This window comes from Haemaphysalis longicornis, unplaced genomic scaffold (assembly GCF_048455015.1).
Source record: "Haemaphysalis longicornis isolate Haplotype H1 unplaced genomic scaffold, Haemaphysalis longicornis Haplotype H1 scaffold_4, whole genome shotgun sequence".
NCBI lineage: Eukaryota > Metazoa > Arthropoda > Arachnida > Ixodida > Ixodidae > Haemaphysalis > Haemaphysalis longicornis.
Genome location: NW_027526361.1, coordinates 48,369,997 through 48,393,149, shown reverse-complemented (window position 1 = coordinate 48,393,149; position 23,153 = coordinate 48,369,997). Strand labels below are relative to the sequence as shown.

At 45.4% G+C, this 23,153-nt stretch overlaps 1 protein-coding gene across 1 annotated transcript in view; it reads left to right on the top strand.

The window, feature by feature from the left end:
* Window positions 1-23,153, top strand: part of LOC144178654 (corticotropin-releasing factor-binding protein) — a 93,947-nt gene that overhangs the window by 28,088 nt on the left and 42,706 nt on the right. The window contains exon 2 of the mRNA XM_077706660.1: window positions 14,459-14,519. Coding sequence (XP_077562786.1) covers window positions 14,459-14,519 — 61 coding nt within the window. The remainder of the gene's footprint in view (window positions 1-14,458; window positions 14,520-23,153) is intronic.

Sequence of the window (23,153 nt, the reverse complement as noted above, 5' to 3'; positions counted from 1 at the left end):
GAAGCGAAGTGCGCCTACTCTGAGAAACCGGCCCCGCTGCACTTATCGCGCCCGACATACTACGAAAGGAAGAGCGAAAGTTCCGCTCGCTCTCTTTAGCCACGCAACCAGCCGACAGTGGCAAGCGCAGCGCCCCTGCTCGGCCACGCGCCTGCTCCGGCCACGGTCGCCATGGCCCACAAAATTTTGACAAAGACTGTACATTTCCAGAAGGAGAACAGAACATTTCCCCGTATAAAAAAATGCAACTGTTAGAAAAACGTGCCACTTACGTGCTCCCTCTCCTCTCATCCTCCACTAGAGTCCTTAATACCAGGACCACAGATATGTTAATGAACATGGAACATGGAACACATACACACACACAAAAAAAACGGAATTTCAGCCACCTATTCCATCTGGGTAATGTAGACATTAATAAACATGTCCATGAAACACGTCGCGCGGGGTATTGAAAGATGGGTTTAAATACTAGAACTAATTCCACTAGAACGACTTCCACGAAAAAGATATTTCTACAAGCTTACTGCTTTGGAAATCTATGAATTGTTCCTGTAAACTTTATTGTTGTTATTTTCTATATTGTGTGTGTAATTCCGAGTTCATTTGATTTTTTCTTGCTTGTTTAAAGTTGTCGCTTACTTTGCAGTATGCAACTCTACTTGATTTTTCAAGATGCCTAATGATCATGAGTGCTAATATGTATAATTCGCTTGCTGTTCTAATCCAATGTGTATTCAGGTTATTTCTCTTGTATGATTCCTTAGGGAAGTTTCTAACCAACTATATTGTAATATTTCTAACCTCTTCACCGATTGTTACATGCGAAACAGTGAGAAACCTAGACCGTTTGCTAAGGCACATTCTTGTTATTCATGTGTTGGTGTATGCTGTCGTAAACAGGGGGCGGGAGCTGGTCACGCTGCCAAGAGCAGCTTTTTTTTTCGGCCCCTCATGTACACTTGGAACATGAAATAAAGGTTATTATTATTAAGCGCCGCACTGCAGCATCGCGGCAACGCGGCCAAGGGGGCCTGTTGCGTACTTTGCAGGCAGTGAAATGCAAATATTTTGCCTCGACGCTATGCGTACTTCGACATTTACAACGGCAGACACGTGTACTTTTGCTTTTGCAAATAACGCCACACATAAGGAGACTCTTTCACCAAACTTGTTCAGCTGAGTTGCATACCTCGTTGCGCAAAGTTATCTGTGCTATGGCACTACCGCTGACGCTGCCTCCTGTATGCTAACTCGATCTAAACCCTACCTCCCTGCACAGTCTTAAAAACGTCACAGCTTGTCGTATCTGTGGAGTTCTTTCAAATGGGGCATTCAAGTTTACAAAAAGCGAACTTCACATTTCGATGAATACGAACCCATGTCGGCATGTACGGCAATCCGCATTTTGTCACACCAGTCGGAAAGAGTGCCTTTAAATTCTATTTGAAAGACGTTTCTTATCTGAAAAGAGATCTAGAGCCCCATTTGCGTGAACAGGCATTGAGCATTGCAATGAGGATTAAATAGGATGGAAATACCTTCAGTCATTGCTTCAAAAAATGCACGCGTCCCTTGGTTACTCATCGTCATTTTAACTAGTGTGATCGGTAGGTACTCAACGCATAGCCTACGTCTCGACGTTGCATAGACATGCAAACTTCTTCATCCCATACATTTGTTAATCGCGGGGGGCGCTCATTTGTTGCTACGGTGCCTTATTTAGGTCGGGGAGAGACATACCTACTGCACAAAAAACGAAACATGCCACTTGGATGCCTCTCACTGTCAGTCGGACTATTACTATGACTAGTGACCAAATTCCTAACATCAGCTGCTGTTAGCATTGCAGAACGTTGTTAAAGAGACAAGAATCAAGAACCGATACTGATTATTCTGCAGTCTGTAGTTCGCAAGTTGAGAAGATTCCTACGTGCGCAGAGCGTAGAGGTGTCTGTGATTCTACGTCGCGTTTTACATCGAAGGGATTTTTTATAATTATTTAAAAGCACACGCACTTTAAGTGGGTTGGGAGCTGTGTTATGCCTGTACATATTTTCCAGCACTTTGCGCCTCCGTGTGGGTATATTTAAACTCTCGTGCATTCAAAAGGTGTCGTTTCCATCCTAGGCTATATTACATCATCGCACAGATATTGCGTTTGGTTCTTCACACATGGGGCGTTTTGTACTTTATTTGTTCCTCTGAAGGGCTTTCTTGTCTATGGTGTTTTACACTCGGTTCTTTTTGTTTCGTTTTACGGTTCCTTCATTTTTATTCGTAGCAATTGGTTAATGTATGATATAAACGTCGAAAAAGAAATGGTTGACTCACGATTAAAAACAAAAACAGTATTTTACTGACGTTTTGACTGGAGGACCAGCCTTCATCGGAGTACTCGTTTTTAATCATGAGTCAACCATTTTCGCAAATATTTCTTCTGGCTCCTCGAGAAGTGTCTTCTACGGCTATATATATATATATATATATATATATATATATATATATATATATATATATATATATATATATATATATATATACAGAAAGATAGGAAGATAGGTCGGCAGTCTTCAACGCCCAAGGAGGCATAGGGGAATGATTAGGCTTTTTTTACGATGGTTATTGAGGTTACCACTTTTTAAAGTTACGTAACAAGGGAAGAAAGAAAGAAAAACACGCGCCCAGAGTGGGGACCGAACCAATGCCTTTCGATTAGATCTCGAATGCCTTACCAATTCGGCTATATGGGCGACTGTGTTATCCTTCACTTTCTGGGGTATTTATATTTACTACATCTGTATCTGACGCTTAAGGATGGTAGCCAGCGCCACTCTGACTATACGGGGAGAAGGGGACCTTTTTTGCAACCCCCGGGGCGTGACTCGAACGTCTACAGCCTGTCAGGAGCGGGCAACTGGCGGGAAACCCTCTTATATATATATAGTAAAGGATATAACTGACGCCTGAATAGACGGTTGACAATGCGCTTATTGATGGTCGAGGCGTACACACGCAAGGGCTGAGCACTGGGTTTAGCGAGTTCACGCTCCAAGCGTCCTTCTACTTCTTCTTCTGACACCGATGCCCCGCATACCACATGGCGGATAGCGCTGCGTTGGCCAACCCCACATTGAGCGTAAGTTCTACTCTGGAGGTACGCACCACTTTTCAAGGATGCCCACAGCAACTCTCGGGTTTGCACTCCGCATAGGCCTAACGTTTCGGGTTGGGGTGTACGGTGCGAATCGGTACCTGGTGATTGGCGTTCACATCGACCACGTCGAAATGGAGCGATCGGATAGACGCCGGCTTCATAACGCGAGGAACCTATGGAGGTTCGATTCCAGCCAGCCCCGCGAAGCATTTTTTTTCACTTCACCCATTTTCATTCATCATCATCATCAAAAAAAGTTGGCTTACCTCAGGGCGTATTGGGGTATAACGACATCCCCGAAGAACACTAAAGCTTCGCTTTAAAAATGGGGTTAGATAAAAATCGTGGAAAGGGCCAGTTGTCCGGGGTGTAAGTGGACTTTAAAAATACTGCGATCTAACCCAAGCACATTCTTAGACCATTGGTACAGACACGACACTTCATCCGCCGAAACGTGCACCGGTTTTGATGCTTGGGATGCTACTAGTTAACACGACATGAGTTCAGGAACGGCATTGCTGCGCCAGAATTTTGAGTAGATAAATCGCACTGCTGTTCTTCGAGTCCCTGAGGTTAGTAATGTAAGCTTTGGGATACAGATAGCAGACAAGGCATGCATATTTTAAGTTAGTTAAAGTGAGAGTGGTGTGGGGCAAATATTTTGCCCGAGTAGGTGCGTGAATAAGTTTATGCCCCGTTGACACAATTTACGGAAAGCAGAAGTACAGACGTTACTTATATGAGTATTCCAGCCTATATTGCTAGGGATGGGGACGCCAAAATACGTATATACGTATATTAACTCATCATCATCATTGTCATCATCATCGTCATCATCCTATCTACGCCCACTGACGGGCAAAAGCCTCTCCCATAGATCTCTAATTATCCGGGTCCTGTGCTAACTGCGACCAATTTATCCCAGCAAACTTTTAAAATTAACTTCCGTATATTAATTAACTTCCGCTAAAGGCTTGTTGGAAGCTGTGTTGTAGAATTTGAGCGGAAAAACTTTTTGGCACTTTGAAGGGATACAGGCTTTTTGGAATTGATTTTAATACCTCAATCAGCGGCCGACACAGGAATATTACCTAGGTAGAATTTAGGATAGTCTGGTCATCTGATGCGCCCACGTTGCTAAAGACACCGCAAACATTTGGCCATGGGCGCATCCTACAGGCTTCGTAATTACATCGACAATATTGTTACAGTAACAAAGCAAGTAGTGGCCCAAACACGCATTCTAGGAAATGGCAGGTGTAACCGGGTGAACGTCGGAATTTCGCTTATTCATGACTTGCGGTTTGACGGGTTAGGAGATACCCGTTCTACCGCAAATGAGGAAGGCCTATAACATGCAGCTTATGAATTAGATTTTTTATGAGGAACACAGTCGAGTGCTTCTCTGAAGTGAGGAAATATGGCGTCAAATTGGCATCCATTGCTGAAAGAAAGTTAAAAAAAAAAGGAATAACTGTTGTTAGTTGAGTAACAGTCGAAGGGCCTCTGAGCTATCCATGCTGAAAAGAAGACAAAACTTTGTGCTCGTCAAAGAACCGCACGATAAAGGTTGTTACGGAATTGTTCAAGAAGTTTAAACGCGGGAGATACTATTGAAATGGAGGCGATTGTTAGAAATGATAACAGGACTGCCATACTTATGAACGGGAGCATTAGGACTATCTTGACATCAGAAGGGGGGGGGGGGGGGAGGTTGCTGATGTAGGTTTACCGGCAAAATATGTTGAGCATAATACCACAGGAAAAGTTCAACACTAGAAGTGCTGCGTTGTGATCGCTACAAACGACATCAAGACACTCAACGCATATTTTTACGTCCCTTTCCAAACAATACTGCGATAAGTTCAACGACACGCGGTCCGACGATTACGGAACGTTGGCTTGACGGAGCTTGTTTGTTGCGTAAATACCGTAAGATTCCGAGCGAGCAAGTTTCTGTAAGCAACTCGAGATCACCAGCAAAATGGGGACGGGGCCGTCAACCCGGAACAACAAAACCAAAATTCAAGATGGCGGCGACAAAGTTCCCCCGCTAAGAAAAATATCCCGGGCTATCTCCTCTAACGTGAAATCTGGGAAGGGGCGAAACATGCAGTGTATAAGTGCATTCTTAGCGCCTTGGCGTTTTTGCCAAAGCAGATGAAACCATGGCGGGTAGAGGTATACCCCTTTGCTGTAAATGTCTCGTGTCTTTGAAGCCTGAAGTGCTTTAGCGCGAGGCGTAAACGAGTGTCCCGGTCCCGGTGTTTTTTTTTTTTTTTTTTGTTTAGTACGCGTTACGTTATAGCGCGAGGCGTACTGAATGTCCCGGTGTTTTAGTACCGTGACTATATGAGACGGCTGTCACGACGACTATGGCATGAGACGCCGACAGCCCAAGCCCCTACGGGGCTTCGCCCCTAAAAAAGCAGAATGCTCATGCATCTAACATTTTGCCAAAGAATGTTAGTCATCGCTCTAAAAACATCAAAAGACTCCTCTGAGTCAGTCCCAAGGAAAAGTTCCTGCTCCAGCATCTGCCAGTCCACAATGTAGGTCGCCTTCTCACGAGTGATACAGCGCGTTGCTTATGCCCCAGCCCCTGAAGGACCCCACGTGTCGGCAACAAAATCGAGAACATGCTACCGCCGAAAGAAACCGACACGACCTGAAGAAAAGCAAGAGTTGACACGTAGAGATCGGGCTATCGGGCTATCGGGCTAAGGTGTTGCTAACCAGTGTTGGATTGTATTGGATTATAGAATGGCCGAGGCACGTCAGTGTTGCCTGCGTGCGATGTATCCCGGGGCGTGGAGCGAAAAGGAGGGGGGGGGGCTAGTATCGCTTTCCCGGAACGACGCGGAAATTTAAAATTAGCTGTAGATTTAGTAGGGGCGGGGGGGGGGGGGTTGTTCAGAAATTTACGGTAGAAAGAGACAGTCGTTCTTTAACGGATACTTCTGATGCTATTGAACTCGAGCTCCTCTGTTGACATCCGAATCATTAGTGGCCACCCATGCTTTATGCCTCCACTTCACGCAAAAAAGAACAAAAGTTCCGAACAGGCGTCGCGTAACTTGTATCGTCGTGCTCTTGGGGAGTGGGCGGAAGCCTAGATGAAGTGCCTTCTATAAGTTGGCTTTTGTGTGAAGCAGAAGTGCCTTTACGGTTTTCTGTCTTCCCTTTCATGCAAACTGCTTTCTACTTTACGTCGATGAGGACTGTGTCGAGAGTAACACTCCTTTACCTCTAGCTCCTTAGTCAATCCGTTAAGTTGAAGCAGAAGATAAAGACGGAGTGACAAATGATTGTTCAGATTTAGCACCTTGGCCATAATATTGTGCCGGTAAAGTCGGGAACAATGCAAACGACAGCGGCAGTATTTTTTTGGCAGCAGTGGATGGGAGATAGGGGTGGAGTGTGGACCAAACAGCCGGACATTTCTTTAGTTTGATGAAGGCGATAGCGATAGCAATGACGATTATATATATTTTTTGTAAACCTGCGGAGAGATACTAAAAAAATGCTGCTGTTGTAAAAGTTGCTGCTGTTGTCCTGTGCGTTCTTTTCATTTCGAATGTTTTATTTCAGCGTTTAGCGCACTTCTATAAGTTGGCTTTTGTGCGAAGCAGAAGCGCAGTGCGAAAAGCAACGCACACGAAGGGCCTTCGTAAATTCGGTGTGCGGCAGCAGAAGCAAAAATGTTAGCACTATAATTGGAATACTTAGATTAGGGACCACTTTCTCGAGGTCCAATTAGACCAAACTAGTTTTAAGCCTAATTTAATTAGAAGGCTATTTCTGGGTCTAGAGTAGTCTAGGCTTCTAGGCGCCTTCCGGAAACTTCAAAGACAGCGAATGAGACTCGCAATGAGATTGCGTTTAGTCGGCAAACCAGCCTGTGCCGAGCAGACTAGATCACAGACTCACGATGATTTGGTCGACCATTCACACGGCACGACGTTCTTCTCCGCTGCCTGCAGCTTGAGCGAGGGTGCTTTTCCAGTCCCTACAGAACTGTCGCGCGGCGCTGGCGCGAGTGAGAGATTGTCTGCTACGTCGGCTGCAGCGCAGCGGCTACGAAAATGCGGCACGAAAACAAAGGAGCAAACTTGTAAACGTGTAAAGAAATAAAGAGCTAAAGGAGCAAGAAAGGAGCAAAAAAATTACATCATTTTCCCATAGGGGAACCCTGAGTAGTATGCGAAGCAGCCATGGGGTCGACTGAAGTTCCAGTTAGTTTTCAGTTCGTCGTTTCCGTTGACGTTCAGCTTCGCGTGCCTTCGTTGTATCAGTAGCTTCTTGACGTAGTTTGAATGAGTGACGGACATAAGGCGCGTTCGTAGCACATGCTCCCGTCTCGGTTTGTAGCGCAGTGGGAAGAGCGCCACGTACCTCCCGTTGAGGCCAGAGAGTCGTGAGATCGAAACCGGGCGCCGCCTAACTGTTTCTTTTTATAGTGGACTGCGCTGACGTCAGCCCAAACGCTGACGGGGCTGAAGAGACGCGCATGCGCAGTAGAGTGCGGACGGCGGGCAACGACAACGAGGGAGGGAGGGACACAGCCCCGAGCATGAGATGCTTCACATCTAAAAATAAATTCAGAGCAGTAATTAGAAGTTCACAATGCAGCGGTGATAGCAAAATTACACAATGAAGACGCGGGTTGGAATCCCGGCCGCGGCGGCCGCTTTTCTGACGGAGGGGAAAAGCAAAAACGCCCGTGTGTACGAAATATCGGCGAACGTTAAAGATCCCCAGGTGTTCAAAGTTAATCCGGAGCCCTCCACTACTGCGCGCCTCATCGCCTGCGTTGCGTCGGCGCGTTAAACCCTACAATAAATCAAAAAACACATTACTGCATTATGTTAACAGCCTGCAATGGCTCCGCTGGTGAGCGTCAATAAATTGGCATTTTTGATTTTTAAAATGCGCGGATTTCCTTCAGTATTTTCGAATATGGCGGCTATATAGCTTGGCTCTTGTGGTCTTTGCTGTGATTGTGCATTTTGCAGAAAGGATGTTTCGCTTGTGCAAGCATGTGTGGTATCAAAATTCCGCGGAACTCTACCGAGCGGTCGTTTTTAGCTGGTACTCGCAGCGCGAGCTGCCGATTTTTCAGCGGGAATCGTGCGCTCTTACCTGCCTTTTTGCGAGTCGTGGCTGCAGTCGATGGTATCAGTGGTGTACATCTACCAGAGTTTATAAAACATGGGTTGTTGAGACCGCGCCACCTATCCACGCCGTCGGCAAAAACCCGGCCGGCGTGAGTAGTAGCGTGACTGGCGGCCAGCCGCTCGAGTGTTCGTTGCCTTCGTCTCTACGACGACGAACCCGAAGCGAACTCATAATTGTCTAATTCACGGCGAGACGAAAAGCACGACGAGGTTGCGACCGTATAATGTTACTCGAACCTCCACAGGAGGAGTTGAACGTACACCGTGGGTCCGTTTCGCACCAGTCCACCGGTTTTCTGTAGAAGTGATAACTGGTCTAGTTGGTATTGCATTTGAAACATCTTGATGGTAGCGCTCTTAGACAATGATACTAAGGAAAGAGCGTTGTGGTTTGTCGTCTCTTTTCTTAGTGTCCGTGTGTAAGTGCGCTACCATCAAGATGTTCCACTGGTTTTCTCGCATCCGCACCACGTAGCTGTAAAGATGTGAGCGTTTGAAAAAAAAAAAGCATTAGGAAAAAACAGGTTTTCTTGTTGTTTTCTTCAACCAGGGTAACGGTGAAAAAAAAAAAAACAGACAGCTTTTCCGGGCAAATTTGTTGGGTTGCGACGAATCTGCAGTGAGGGAAATGCCTTCTGAAATCAATTTCACGTGAAATCATGCGCAGATTCTGTGAGCGAAAGCTCTGCTGGACTTTTGTCGTGCAGCATGAAACAATTATTTTCTTTTTAGTATAAATGAAAAAAAATTAATCGGGCACTTAAGACATCTAAGTGATCTGAAGGCGAAAGCGAGCGCTTATCGAAGACTTCTTCACTGCCGCATTGTGGTTGCGGTCCCGTCACGTTCACCTGCCCTGCCCCATGCAACCGGATAATTTTTATTCCACACTGGAACGGTATACGATTAGGTTGCAATTGCCACACTTGTCTGCGGCTCTTGGGGACCCGGGTTCGAGTCCCATTCGAACCTAAATAACTTCCTATGCATATTTTATTTAATTATTTTCTTTTTACAGCGCCCACAATTTAAATTAATTCGTGTAGCGCCAGCAACTACGGTCAGTTCTCGCGTTTCATGAAACATCTAAGGCCTCCGACTTAAGAAGTATGTCGAATTTTTATAGATCTGTGCTGAATCGTCTTTTTTTTTCAATTTTTCATATTTTTCCGGAAAAAAAATAAAAAAATCCTCTTTTTTTCACGCCCCTCAAAATTTTATGAAAACTTACATCTCTACGTAGCAGGCGATCTTTATGACTCATGACAGCGCTCGCGCAGGAGTCTGCGAAGGAGGCCCGGTGGCGTGAAGAGGTCTACCGAGACGGAGGTTATCGTAATAGATTTGTATCAAAGGCCAAATGCGACTCCCGATCACCAACGTTCCCTGAATCGTTCCGATTTTGGTTCGAAATTATTGTTTGCTGACGCTGGCGGCGCAAACGCGGCAGATTAGATTAATATTCTCTGTGCAGTTTGTTCGAGAAATCGGGCAAAGGTGTCACATATAATACTAAGCGTCACGCCAGAAAAAGTAATAGACTCCTTAATATCAGTTTAACAGCTTTTCTGCACATCCGGCTACAGCACGATTGCCATCTTCGTAAAACTGATTGCTCGTGCCCTGCTACAGACAATGCGGTAATTGCAATGGTGGTGTAGTTTGCGGGAACATAAAAAAAAAATATGAACTGCGGCAACGTGTTGTGTTTGCTGGTACGCACGCAGAGTTTCAATACTAACATGTCGTTTATCTTTGAGTAAACATTCCAAACGCCATCTCGCGACAAATACATAGTGTATACACTTTTCGGCACGAGCTTACCTTTTTAGCGCTATTTCCACCTCGAGAAAGCGCTGCACTTGTCTTAGGAATGCTCGGTGAACAAAGTGTAGGACGAAGTGTGTTGATTGCATAAAACCACAACACTGAAATTCCGACGTGTACTCGAAATAATGACTAAGGCTTAAACACAGCAACCTGAACGCGCCCTTCGCGTTAAATGAACGCTTTCAAATAAATTCACGAAGGTCAAGATTTGCGGTGCCACGGAAATACTAACTGCCGCCGAGATCCCCAGCCTATACAGTTCAATGTATAGGCTAAGCAGGCCATTGCCAACGGGCAGCCGATCTCAAAATTCGGTTCTGCAAATTTATCAAATATTAAGAGTGTGATGGCGGCTAACAAAGGTAAATTTCAAATGGTTGGCGTGCCAAGCAACTTTTTCCGTTTAGAGTTTAAATATTGCTAGGGCTTCCGGCAAATCGCGCACGCAAGAAAACATGACTGTTCTTTGTTTTCACCAATTCATCTTTACAAAAAGTTGAAGCACAACACCATGGTAATGTACGATTGCGTACAGTCGTGGATGCTGTAAGTTTACACCGGTTTAGCTCAGAAACTGGGCCGCGTTTTGTTGAGTTTCTGATCGTTTGTTACTGAGTGACAAATTTCCTGCTCTCCGTCGTCAACAAAATGTGGGGTTTATTTATTAATTTAATAAGCAAAGCCCCTAAACCTCTCAACGCAATTTCATGCAACAGGCAATTAGGTACCGTCGTTTAGTTATAATGAGAGTTTGCAGACAGCTTATGAAAGTTTAATGAAAGCTGCTATGAATAAATAGTGACGCGACTAGGTTGCGAACAGTTGCACAAACTTTGTTCTAGTAAGATGTAAATGCAAACTTTCAGTGTTTATTTTGGTTGCAGAGGAAAAGTTGTCAACTGCACTAGCCGAGCTTACATTCTTAATTTTTCTTTTGGTCAAGGAAACAAAGAGTATGTGCCAGGTCCCGTGAATGACCTTTTAGTGGCGAAGCCTCTTAGGGGCTGGGGCTGTTGGCGTCTCCTGCCATCGGCGTAATCGTCATCTCATGTAGTCAGGCAATAAAACGCCGGGAAACTCGTTTACTCCTGACGCTAGAATGTAACGCCTACCTAAAAAAAGAAAAGCACCGGGACACTCGTTTACGCCTCGCTCTAGAAAGCTTCGTGCTTCAAAGAGACTTTTAGAGCAAAGCTGTATACCTCTACCCCGTAACGGCTTCATCTCCGTTGGCAAAAACCAAAAACGCCAAGGCGACAAGAATACACTTATACACGGCATGCTTCGCCCCTTCCCAGGTTTCACCTTAGAGGAGATAGCCCGGGATTTTTCGCTTTATTTCGCTGCTTAAAAAGTAAAGAAAGCGCTTAGGCCATGCCATCCACTAATCCAACACGAGACAGCAACGGTTCCTTCAAACCACCCTTCCTGCACACATTTTTGTCAGGCATAACCATGCTCCTTTGCATGTCTAACGAGATTCTTAGTCCGTCTGTACGCCTTGCTTCATGGTCTCACAAAAAAGGCAGACCCGACAAACGCCGTCCTTAACTACATAGAATAAGGCAGACTTAAACAGTTTCGTTCGAAAGTTGAGCTCTAAATTGTTAAAATGTATCACGCTCAGGCGTTACTTTTTGCATCAGAGTACATATAATATATATAGAATGGTTCGTTTGCCACCACCGCTGCTACTCCCCTATGCAGCCGTAAAAATTAATTGAACGGGCCGAAATCCCACGGTGCACCGGCCCAATACTTTCCTCGAAGAGCGTCGTCGTCGACGCGTCTGAGTAGCTCTGACCGTAAAACAAACTTTATTGCTCGGAAAACCAACTCCAGGCGCAATGTGCTCCGTCCGGACGATTTCGCGCCCATCTACTTGCGTTACCGACGATTGAAAACGGGCTGGAAAATATCAATCTCTCTCACCGTCGGCTGCGCCTAAGCCCTCCTTATTCTCCCCTCCCCCCACCCCCCTCCCCACCCCACCCCTCATCCCGTATAGAAGTTCATTTGCACTCCCGGATTGTCCCACGGGGACCAATAGTCGTGTCCTGTGTGGGACGTCGTCCCAGCTAACGGGATTACACGAGCGTTGCGCGCGCTATCATTTATTTACCGAGCTACCGCTGGCCGTCGGGGAAGACTCTTTACGGTTCGATATCCGCGGTGGAGTCTTGAGCGCTCGACGGCGAGAGGATTAGGCGGCCAATCAGCGTCCAGGCTTGAGAAAGCTGATCCACGCTCGCCTTCGCCCGCGGCGACTAAGTGCGTCGCTTGACAGACGCTGCTTGGGTGCCCAGGATACGAGCAATGCTCCCGAAACAGACGACGAGGCTAACGAGCACTGTGTACGGCCCACGACGCCAAGATAACACGGATGCTGCCGCTCAGCCCGTTGACAACGCCGCCAACATGGCCCGGACCGGATGTCTTGTCGGTGTCGCGATGAGCGCTGGCCAGACAAGACGTCTGTAGAAGCCAGCCTTCCCGAGTGGTATTCTTAACACGCGTTTTGCTGTCTTGGACACCCTAAAATGAAACGACTGCGCTCGGTGTTAACGCGATCACCTCCACTTTCTTCGTATTGGCCCGTCCCGGGTGGCATTTAAATGTTATGCTTGTGCATTACTGTGTCAGAAACAATTTAAGTGAGACAAAAAGTGAATACGACTGGCCCCTGATGTACGCGGCCGGTAGAACAAAATTTGAGATATTTTATGTACTGTATGCTGATGGCAGCGGCGAGTATTACCAACCGCAGCTACATGCGCTAAGGTGTTATGCTGTTAGCACTTGACCGCGGGTGCCCGACGCGGAAGCTGAGTTTTCTGACAAAAGCAAAAATAAAATAATAATAATAATAATAAGCCGGCTTTGTACAATGTTTGTACCCGCTGTAAATATCCCTGAAGTGGTTTAAATTATTTTGTAGCCCTCTATTACAACGCTACATACACGTCCGGCTGTGTGGCCCAGGAGAATCTCCGGCACATTAAGCCTGATTTGAACCTTTATGACAAGTACTCAAATTGTCGTCATTCGATACAAAAACGTTTACACCTCTTCGGTAACTTTTACACCTCCGAAGAATCGAATTAATAAGTTACGAATAAGATAAATCATAAACACCTACCACTCAACGAAAGTAAGAGTCCACCTCTATTTTTCTTGTTCTTAGAGAAAAGCTAGTTTTTTGCTTTTATTCGTATATAACAACTTCTGTCACGAAAATTATCCGTCGGGAGAGGAGCTGATGCTTCCTATCGCAATGGGAACTAAAGTGGTGACCCTTGCAGCTGCCAGCGAAATCTGTTGGTGCGCTGAGATGATAGGAGAAAAAAAGGCTCCCATCTCTTACTGTGACCTTTAACCTGCTCGCCCTTCTTGTAGTGCGCGTATACATGCACCCATCTGAATCTCTTTATTTATTTATTTATTTATTTATTTATTTATTTATTTATTTATTTATTTATTTATTTATTTATTTATTTATTTATTTATTTATTTATTTCGAAATACCCTCAAGGTCACTGAAGACATTACAGAGGGGAGTGGGGGAAAATTGTACAATAACAAGTAGTACAGCATATGATGCGGACATAAGACCATGTCCAAAACAATCAAGAAAATATTACCGTTTTAAACATGAAATCCAGGCCTATGAAACATCAGAAAAATGCGCAAGTAGGGCAGCTTTGAATAGCTTATCGACACTAGCGGTTCGGTAAATACACCGCAGTACGCCATTGTGGCCCTTCACACCATTCTTTACGCAATTCAACTTAAAGAAGTACATACCTCCAACTCCGTAATCTAAAGACCATTAACCCCTCTATTTGGAGCTCTTTGGCGAAGCAGCTCTTGCGCCAATAAGCAACACAAACAACAACAACAACAACAACAACCACAACAACAACAACAACAACAACAACAACAACAACAACAACAACAACAACAACAACAACAACAACAACAACGACATTGCCACGTTGTATCATTGCGTCTGAAATTAACGCTTGAAGTGGTTTCAAATCGTGCCAACTAAAGTCTAACATTGAGCTAGCATCGATAACACTGTTTGCGCAGCTTTCTCTATTATGTCAGCGCTAATGTTGTGTAGCACGAATAAGCCTCTAGTGCCCCGCATTAAGATGTCGCGGTGAAAAAGTGCGGCGGCTGGGCACCGCTATCGAACTTCCGAAAATTTGTTCCGGCCGATAGTGTGCTCGTTTAGAAAGCATACAACGTGGGAGCTAATCTAGTGTCTCTCCTCTGTTCTCCTTTCCAGCAATACCTCATCCAAAACCCGAACCCATACTTCCGGCTGGAGGGCCCAAAACCAGGAGGAGGTAAGTTCTTCGTTATTATCGCATTACTTTTTTTCTTCATCACTCTGATGCGCTCACTGAGAGGCAATTTCCCCTAAACTGCTGAAAGGAGCCATGAAGAGAAAATACAACTTCGTTTAATTTGAAAGAACGAGGATTCAGTATCTCACTCAGCTCCATTAGAGCCACAAAAGATGTTTTTTTAACGAAAAAAAGAAAGAAGTATTTAAAAACTTTCAAATTTTGCGCCACAGTGACGTGTTATGAGCAAGAATGACGTCATACGGGCCAACAATAAAACATAATTTTCAGTGCGTTAACTGCACGTTAGCATTCAAGTGATGCGGTAAAATGGAACTAGAGGCTCCATTACAGACATCCAGTCATGTGTCGTCGCGACAGGTCTCTTAGGCGGCCGCCAATCGCACAAACAAGGTTCCGTGACGTCATAGAAAAGTTGCGGGAAATTGGCTAGGGGGTCGCGACTTCTTCAAACGTTTTCTTTAATATCTCCGTTATTTGTTCGAATATCGCGATGATATTGGTACCATTGTTATCGGGACTAAGAAGTCTTTCTAATAAACCCAACTTGTATTTTGTCTTCATGGCTCCTTGAAGTTCATTTTTATATACCCAACGTTAATTTGGCGTCTTGTAGTGTACGCACGTCTATTTGGTCGCAATGTCATCCTGAAACAAGTGATGGAAGTCAGATTTTTTACGTTTTGTAGCAAGTATTTTGTTGCCTGCTACTCGGAGCGACGTTAAAACGTCTACAGGTAAAATTTTGTAATCGCATCCCCTTATGGTTAACTATATTACACTTCAAAAATGCAATTTTTTGCGTCTCCAAAATAGCAATCGACATTTGAAGCAAGGAATAGCTAACCAGCCTGCATTCCATTACATGTAAATACTCTTCATCAAAGGTGTGACCTTAAAGAGGCCATAAAGAGAAAACACAAGTTTGGTTCATCCAAAAGACTGCCTCGTTATAATCATACTGACACCACTTTTATAGTAACCTTCACTCAAATAAGCAACATAATCTGTAAAAAATGGAATGGCCACGCGACCCACTCGCTCATTTCCTGCAACAGAACCTATGATGTCAAACCAGCCAGCTCTTTGGTTTGCAGAGGACGGCAAAAGCAAATTAAAATTAACCAGAGCTTATAAGCTTGCCGAACGAGCCATTTGCGCTTAAATTTAGGGCACATTCTTTTTAAAGCAGTAAGAATGGTGGGACAAACAGTGGAAGTTATGAAAGCACACGTAAAGATCTAATTACCGATGCGTACTGCTGTTGGTACTGCGCGCAATATGATTGGTTTAGGTGTACAGGACTGCGGCGCTTTGGGTTAGTTAGTCTTAGACGACACTGGCCGATTGACGCAAGCAACGATGTCTTACGTGACCTTATTTGTCGAGCGAGCACTATGTTTCACGAAACGATTCTTTTCTGCCTGAACAAAAACAAGCCAGGTTCAAATACGGTCAAAAACAAACCAGAGGCAGGAAACGGCTTGCCACGGTATGGTGGCGCCATCTAGGTTAACTAACGGTAAAAAACAAAGCTTCCCCGTGGTCTCCGCGATCGGCTGCCGGCGGGCGCGCCGCCGGCAGCCGATCACGGAGGCCGTGGCTTCCCAGTCGGCTGCAAAGCGGTCGGTCCCAGTGATGTCATTGCAGACCACGAAAACACACGATTTAGCGGGAAAATCAAAATTTTTACATAAATTGATTAATTTCTCAGTGAATAAAACATCGTTTGCAACCGGATAAGCGCTGGGGGCACTATAAAACAAGATATTTTTCGAATAAAACAAACTTGTATTTTGTCTTCATGGCTCTTCTAAAAATAATGTTTGGACTATTGTATTTGCGGGTGGCTCTAAATTATGTTTAGCAATAGACCAAAGGTGATGAGGCAGTGGCTGAAATTGACGGGTTGCTCAGCTGCCATGCCTGGATCTACTAGAGCAAACGCCAGGACGTGATATCAGTGAGGCGAAGTGAACTGCCCATGTACTGCCACACCGGCAGAGGTCGAAAGTGCAAGAAGCAGACAGGAAACTGTTACCGATAATATTTCTAAATCTGACTGCAATTTGTTTACCGGCAAAACGCCAGAGAAGGGTTCCGTCTGACTTCTGTTTCATGTTGTCGTCAAATAATAAAGGGGTGTTAGATTCTCAAGCCTAGGTTAATTGCCCTTATCGCAAAGTACACAATCAACTCAGACTACGTATACCAAGTGACTGTCTGTTTCTTTTCTTGCGTTTTCTAACCAATCCTCGGTTTATTTGACTAAAAAATTGATATAGACTTCCATAGAGTGCCTTCCCACGCGAATATATCATTTAAACTGATAAAAAGCTGTAGCACGATCAACGACGTCTAAATCAACCCCCTAAAAACTCCGGTTATGCGACTTTCTCTTCTGATTATTTGCCCTCCACAAAGCATCACCCCCAGCCTAACCGAGATACTGACCAATGCACGAAGGCCTAGGAGGCATACCACTGTCATAGCAACAACAGATGAAGATGAAAAATCATGATAACAGAAGACACACTTAATGAAATGTTCAGCTGAAATATTTGACTGCTGTGACGCGAGGCATCAACTGGTTTTCATTTTCTTGTAACTTACTGAAGTAGCGTAGAAAACCGGGCTAGTTGGTTCAGATTCATCTTCACAGCGCACAAATAACGGGACAAAGGGGAGGATGAAACTGGACAAGCGCTGCACGAAAACTAATTTTTTTATTGAAGAGACACAAATATAAAGCGATCGAAGGTGTAAAACAAAGATAAAAACATGACACACGAACCCATCAAAAGCGACTGCGCAGGCGCACGTTCTCATGTACCGCTCTCATCAAGATATGCAAATTCTGCCTTTAATGGCGTTTTCGGTTGGCCGCTCTGGTCCTCTGGCTCGGAGTCGCCAGATGCCAAGGCGGCTCGCAATCAAAGCGCGAGAAGCACCGTACCAACCGAATGCATCGGCGATCTCGGAGCAGCGCGCCTATAGCGCCACCGTGCAGCCAGCGCGGGGAGCCACTGGGTAAACATTCCTGCGCTGCATCGACAAATGGCGCCGATCAGTTAAGTGGCTAAACCGCGGCGTTTTCTGTCACGTGACCCGTCCTCCCGGCCAGGTCGCGCCACGCTCTCGCTTCGAAGTCAGAGCGGTCGGGAGCGCTCCGAGTCGGAGGCTGACGCTCCGAAAGAACCAACCGAAGGGAGTTCGAGCGCTCGAATTCTACCAACCGAAGGCACGGCCGCTTTTCAGAGCACTCCAGAGTGCTCGTAAACGCCCAACCGCATACGCCATAAAACCGACAAAGACGGAGCGGAAACACACGAGTCAGACATTTTTCGAATTTTATACGCTTCCACTACTTCCCTCGCCTTTTGGTCACCGTGCCGGAACAGTACTGTTGTATCATGAAAGAAAGGAGTACCACCACAATCATTGCAATAGGTGGAAAGATGGCCTGAAGGCACTCCCTTAAGTGAACTGTCATGCTCCTGCAAATGAACATTTAGGCAGCGGCCCGTTTGGCCAATATAAAAGCGATCACATTCGAGGGGGATGCAATAGACCACATTTTATCTGCAAGGAACAAACTGTTTTTCATGTTTGACACCACAGCTGTTTGCTCGACCCTTTCTCGGCCCAAATATAAAGCCTTCGATAGCTTTATATTTGTGCCTCTTCAATAAAAAAAGGTTAATTTTGGTTCAGCGCTTGTCCACTGTCATCCTCCCTTTTGTCCCGTTATTCGTGCGCTGTGGATATGAATTTGTAACTTACGTCAATAGCGCGCCAATGCGCGTTTGAACTGCAATTTTCTTTCCTTTACTTCTCTTCCTGCTATTTACGTAGATCTTCCTTTTAGGCCTTGGGAGTTTTAACCCTCGAATCTTCAAGCTCAATAGCAAAGTTTTAATTTGTTTCCTTGCTTTTCTTAAACATATAATTCAGATAGAAAACCAAAAACAGTAACACCGAAAATGGTAAGACGTAACGATTACCCATATATTCGTATCAAAACAAAAATCTGCAGGAAATCTTGTAAAAGAAGAAATGTTAATCCGGAACGCCAGGGTGATTAATGTTAAGCGTAAGACCCACGTACGTGGGGGACTTAGCTTCCTGATAAGGTCAAGTGGGAACAAGAAAGCGGAATTTATACAAAGTAGCCTAATTGTGCCCCAAGAGGCTTGAGATTCTTATAGATTCTTGTTCCGGCGAACGCGGGCTTTGCTAGGACATGGAAGGGAATTTTGCACCAGTGGGGCTGCGGGTGAGCGGCTTATTATTGCTTACTAATTGTACTTGGGCACACATAATCTTACACTAAGATGCTCGTTGTGCTGATACGGATAACATCACAGACCCGTCCCTTACATTTTCAGAATTAGTTATTCGAAATAGTGCCCCGTGGAACAACTTTAATTGCTCGTAGTAATGTTTTTTTTTTTAGTTCAAGGCAAGGTATGAATACAAGTTTGAAGGCAGTAATGTGACGTTTCACGCAATGGGAAACATATCGGCACTAAACCCTGTAGATTGGAAACGTGTACCAAGCTAAAGCGGTTTCACCCGAGAGGGCACATGGCTATGCTGCGTTTCTGAAAGAACTATGCGGCACATAGTGTTAGGATGCGAGGGTATCCATCCAAATCTACATGAGGGAAATATTCGGCTTCCAGAAGCCCCAGGATTTAAGGGTAGTACAGAGGGAGCTAACTTTAAAGCTGTCGAGGCGACGAAAAGAAGATTAGAATGCTGGTGGGCGAAAAGCAGAGAGGAATATTGCCTAGGATAGCTACCATCTGAAACAAAAAAAAAAGCATTTTGTGCGTCATAAGTTTTTCGTGCCTGCCCTAAGAGCAGCGCTAGTATTAAACGAACAGTATAAAACTTAGGTATACTATTAGTTTTTTTGTGTGGTAAGATGACACGTCATCACCCCGCTACAAAGGGAATACCAATAGCAATCATCATCAGCGGGCAATTGAAGTTTATGTGCCGTGTGCCTGCCATTGTTCTGTGGTGATGGTGGTTTCTCCTACATTGAGCGAAGTATTCATCCGCACTTGAGAACCAAAACTTTATTCCTTCTTTCCAATGTTTGTTGTTTTACCACAGTCTTAGCTGCCTTCCGGAAAATATGTAAAATAAGTTATCGAAGCCGTTCGTGTGAGGCGACAACCCAGAGTGGAGGAATCGAGAGAAAACGAGAGCCATATATTAGGAGGGAGCAAGAACAAGAATGAAAAAATGTGAAGAAACGGCCACCGGGGAGGGATGGGAATGGAATGGACGGAAATAATGTATTGTAGATAGCAGACCACAAGGATAAAGCGGAGCAAGGTTAAAGCAAGATCAAGTGCATGGCACTTTGAGGGTTTCCTTACGCACTTAAGTGTGGGATATGACTGTAGGTGTGCCCCGCATACACGCACACATTTGGAAGAGTTAATAGATATGAATACATATGATAAGAGTCATCCTGGTACCATAATGGGTGCGCCGCCGCGTAGGGGGATACGATACGCCATCGCACTATAGTTAACGAAAATAAATCGACTCTAATCTTCCTCCCTTTCTTCATAAAAAAAGCACCCCATAGCAATCTCTCGACGACGACAGCCATTAGACCATTGTTATCATAAATTCCTAACATCAATAATCCCAAATTATCCGAATCGCATCACCACGCTAATAAATTTCTACTTAACATTTCGTGAAGTCAAGGGCGTCGGAAAGGGGGAGATAAGGTGGCGTGTGTGTCCCCGGTCTTTGATGCCTTATTTATTGGCTTTGCAGAATGTGAGGGCTTCCTTTTTATGATTTCTGGCCTCGGCCATACATTTTTTTTCCCTTCTACGTTTCCTCAAACCTGCACAGCTTCTTCACTTTCGCGAACATTTCTGACGCCCTCTGACAGCGCAGTTAATTCAGGCGTTTATTCTACGTGCCCATTGGGTCACTGCGGTGACTCGGGGGTTTTGAGTTTCACCGCTACGTGCGGAGACGACTTTGTTTCCATCCGCTGCTCCATCTTTTACGGACCCGAAACACGAGAGCGCTCATTTACAGATGCTTGGCAAACTTTGGGGGAATGCGCAATTGTCAGAAGCTTTTCACTTCAATGGGGCTCATAGCTTAAGTATCTTGCCACGAAGCGTTAAGCCCCACTTTTTCTTTTATCTTTTTGTTGGCTAGTTGGTGCAACTCAAGACACGCGGGCCAGACTTCGCCTCTAGTCACCACAAATTTGCTCAGCCAGCTCTCATTTCGCTGGTCGTGACCACTGGCAAGCTGCAACTTTTTTCCCAAAAAGGTTCTTTCAAAAGGACCCTGAGGGCGCACTTTGGGTCTCTCGGCTGCTAACAGCTGTACACGATCGTGTTTTGTTACACATTCCCATAACACGAGACCAACAAGCATTAAATGTAATGGGCACGCAGCCTAACGAGGAGAAAGCAGCGTGCCCCGTCTTTGAGGTCGTAAGCACCTCATGGGAGGTAATGTGACCTTCTATCTACGACTCCCGTGCAGTAGTATTTTTATAAGTTTTCACTGCCCTTGTCGCTGTGGTTGTCCGAGTACAATGCGTGTGTGCTCGACCTGTGGAGGTCTACCCAGTAAGCGAGCCCAACTTTTACTGGAGCAGGACACAGTCCCAACTTGAACCGTTTTTCCAACTTTGTTCATGCGGAATGGCAACCTTTGAGTGTGTGTGTGTGTATGCATGTTTGGAGTGAACGAATAGAGTTCAGATGCCCCCGAGTGCCAGGACACGTGAATGGTTGTTGTGGACACCCATTGGGCACAGTTTGTGCGTGTGTGCGTGTGTGCGTGTGTGCGTGCGCGTGCGGCCGTATGGGCGGCAGAATCACGAAAGCGATGCTGCCGCGTATACGCGTGTTCTCATGTGTAAGAGGTGACATGGCAATAAAAAAACAAGAAACACATTTTATATCTCAAATGACAACACGCTTCCCCCCCACATTGCATTATAAAATCATTAGCGTCTATGAAATACAAGAATGAAGTGGTTTTTAGTAACTAGTTCATTCTGCAAACATTTTACTTTTGAAGAGTTAAACATAATGATGTCTTTTCTGCTGTGTTTGCCATCAAGCCTTGTTTCCACTTATTTTACTTTTGATAACTGTTGTGACTTGATAGCGTGAGAAGGGTTATTTCTATTAGCATATTTACTAAAAGAAAAGTGCAATGAATATAAGTGTGATCCTTGCGTTCTGTACTTGCTATACAAACTTTACTAAGACAAACATTGCTCGCCATAAGACGAAACAGTGGGTGTGGCTTCACCTCTTCAACACCGTCCCCGCACAGCTAGTGGGTCGACTAAAAGGTAATCGGGCGCTGATCGATGTGTACAAAAGACGCAAGTATCTAGTTCAGAAGAGTGACGAACAGTGATGGATGAACCAAGCCAAGACTTTGGAGCTACGCCCTTCAGACAAGATTTCTCGTTCGCAGGACACGACGCAAAAGAACACGAGTAGCGTGGGCCCTATTCTCTTCCCGAACTGAGAGTTAAAACCAAAAACTGGGTGTTCAGGGTGCTTTTTTTGTGTGTGGCACTGATTGATAGCCGACTCCCAGAGGTTCCTTACGAGGCATGTTATTTTCACTGCTGGGAAGATGGGAAGATGGCGGGAAAGCAGCGCCATTCCAGAAATAGAACAAGCGAAATAATGAATGCATAGAAGGGATTTGTTGGCCCTGGGGAAGAGAGAGGGGGGAGCGAGAATTTACGATCTTGCAGTTTCGCAAATCGCGAAACCTGCATGCCCAGGCAAAATTTGCTCCTTTGGCTATGCAACACCGACTTCGTGTAAACTATCAGTCCACAAACTACTAGTAAACGAGTGTACCTATAAAGTAGACGATACATTTTATCACTATGTAGTGTCAAGCACACCGAGCGCTTAAATTCCCATCTTCATTAAAAAAATTACTCCCACCTCCCCTCGCGGGAACCCCTGTGTAGATGCGAAGCATAGGGGGTTCCGTTGTTGTTTCGTTAGGTTGATTCTCCCATCGCGTGAAACGTGCCGTGAACCCCCTGCCGCGGCTATGACGCAACGTGGCGCGGCTATGACACAACACAATCCAACGCAATCCACTTTAATTCAATCCAATCCAAACTCAATCCAATCCAATCCAATCCAATCCAATCCAAGCCAATCCAATCGAATCCAATCCAATGCGCCTCGCGAGAGAGTGTTCGCTATCGAAGATGTGAGAGGGGGTGAGCGGCGGAGAGCGCAGCTCGCGCGGCGAGGAGAATGGGGGAGGGGTGTGGACGGACAATGACAACGCCGTATGGAGGGACAAGGCGATGAGATGCCGTCGCATCTAAAACTCTTTTGAACTTAATCAACCGGGTATTGATAGCGGTGGCTCAGTGGTGGTTCAGTGGTGGCTCAGTGGCTAAGGCGTTGCGCTGCTGAGCACGAGGTCGCGGGTTCGTCTCCCGGCCGCGGCGGCCGCTTTTCTGATGGAGGCGAAAAGCAAAAACGCCCGTGTGTACGAGATTTCGGCGCACGTTAAAGAACCCCAGGTGGTCAAAATTAATCCGGAGCCCTCCACTACGGC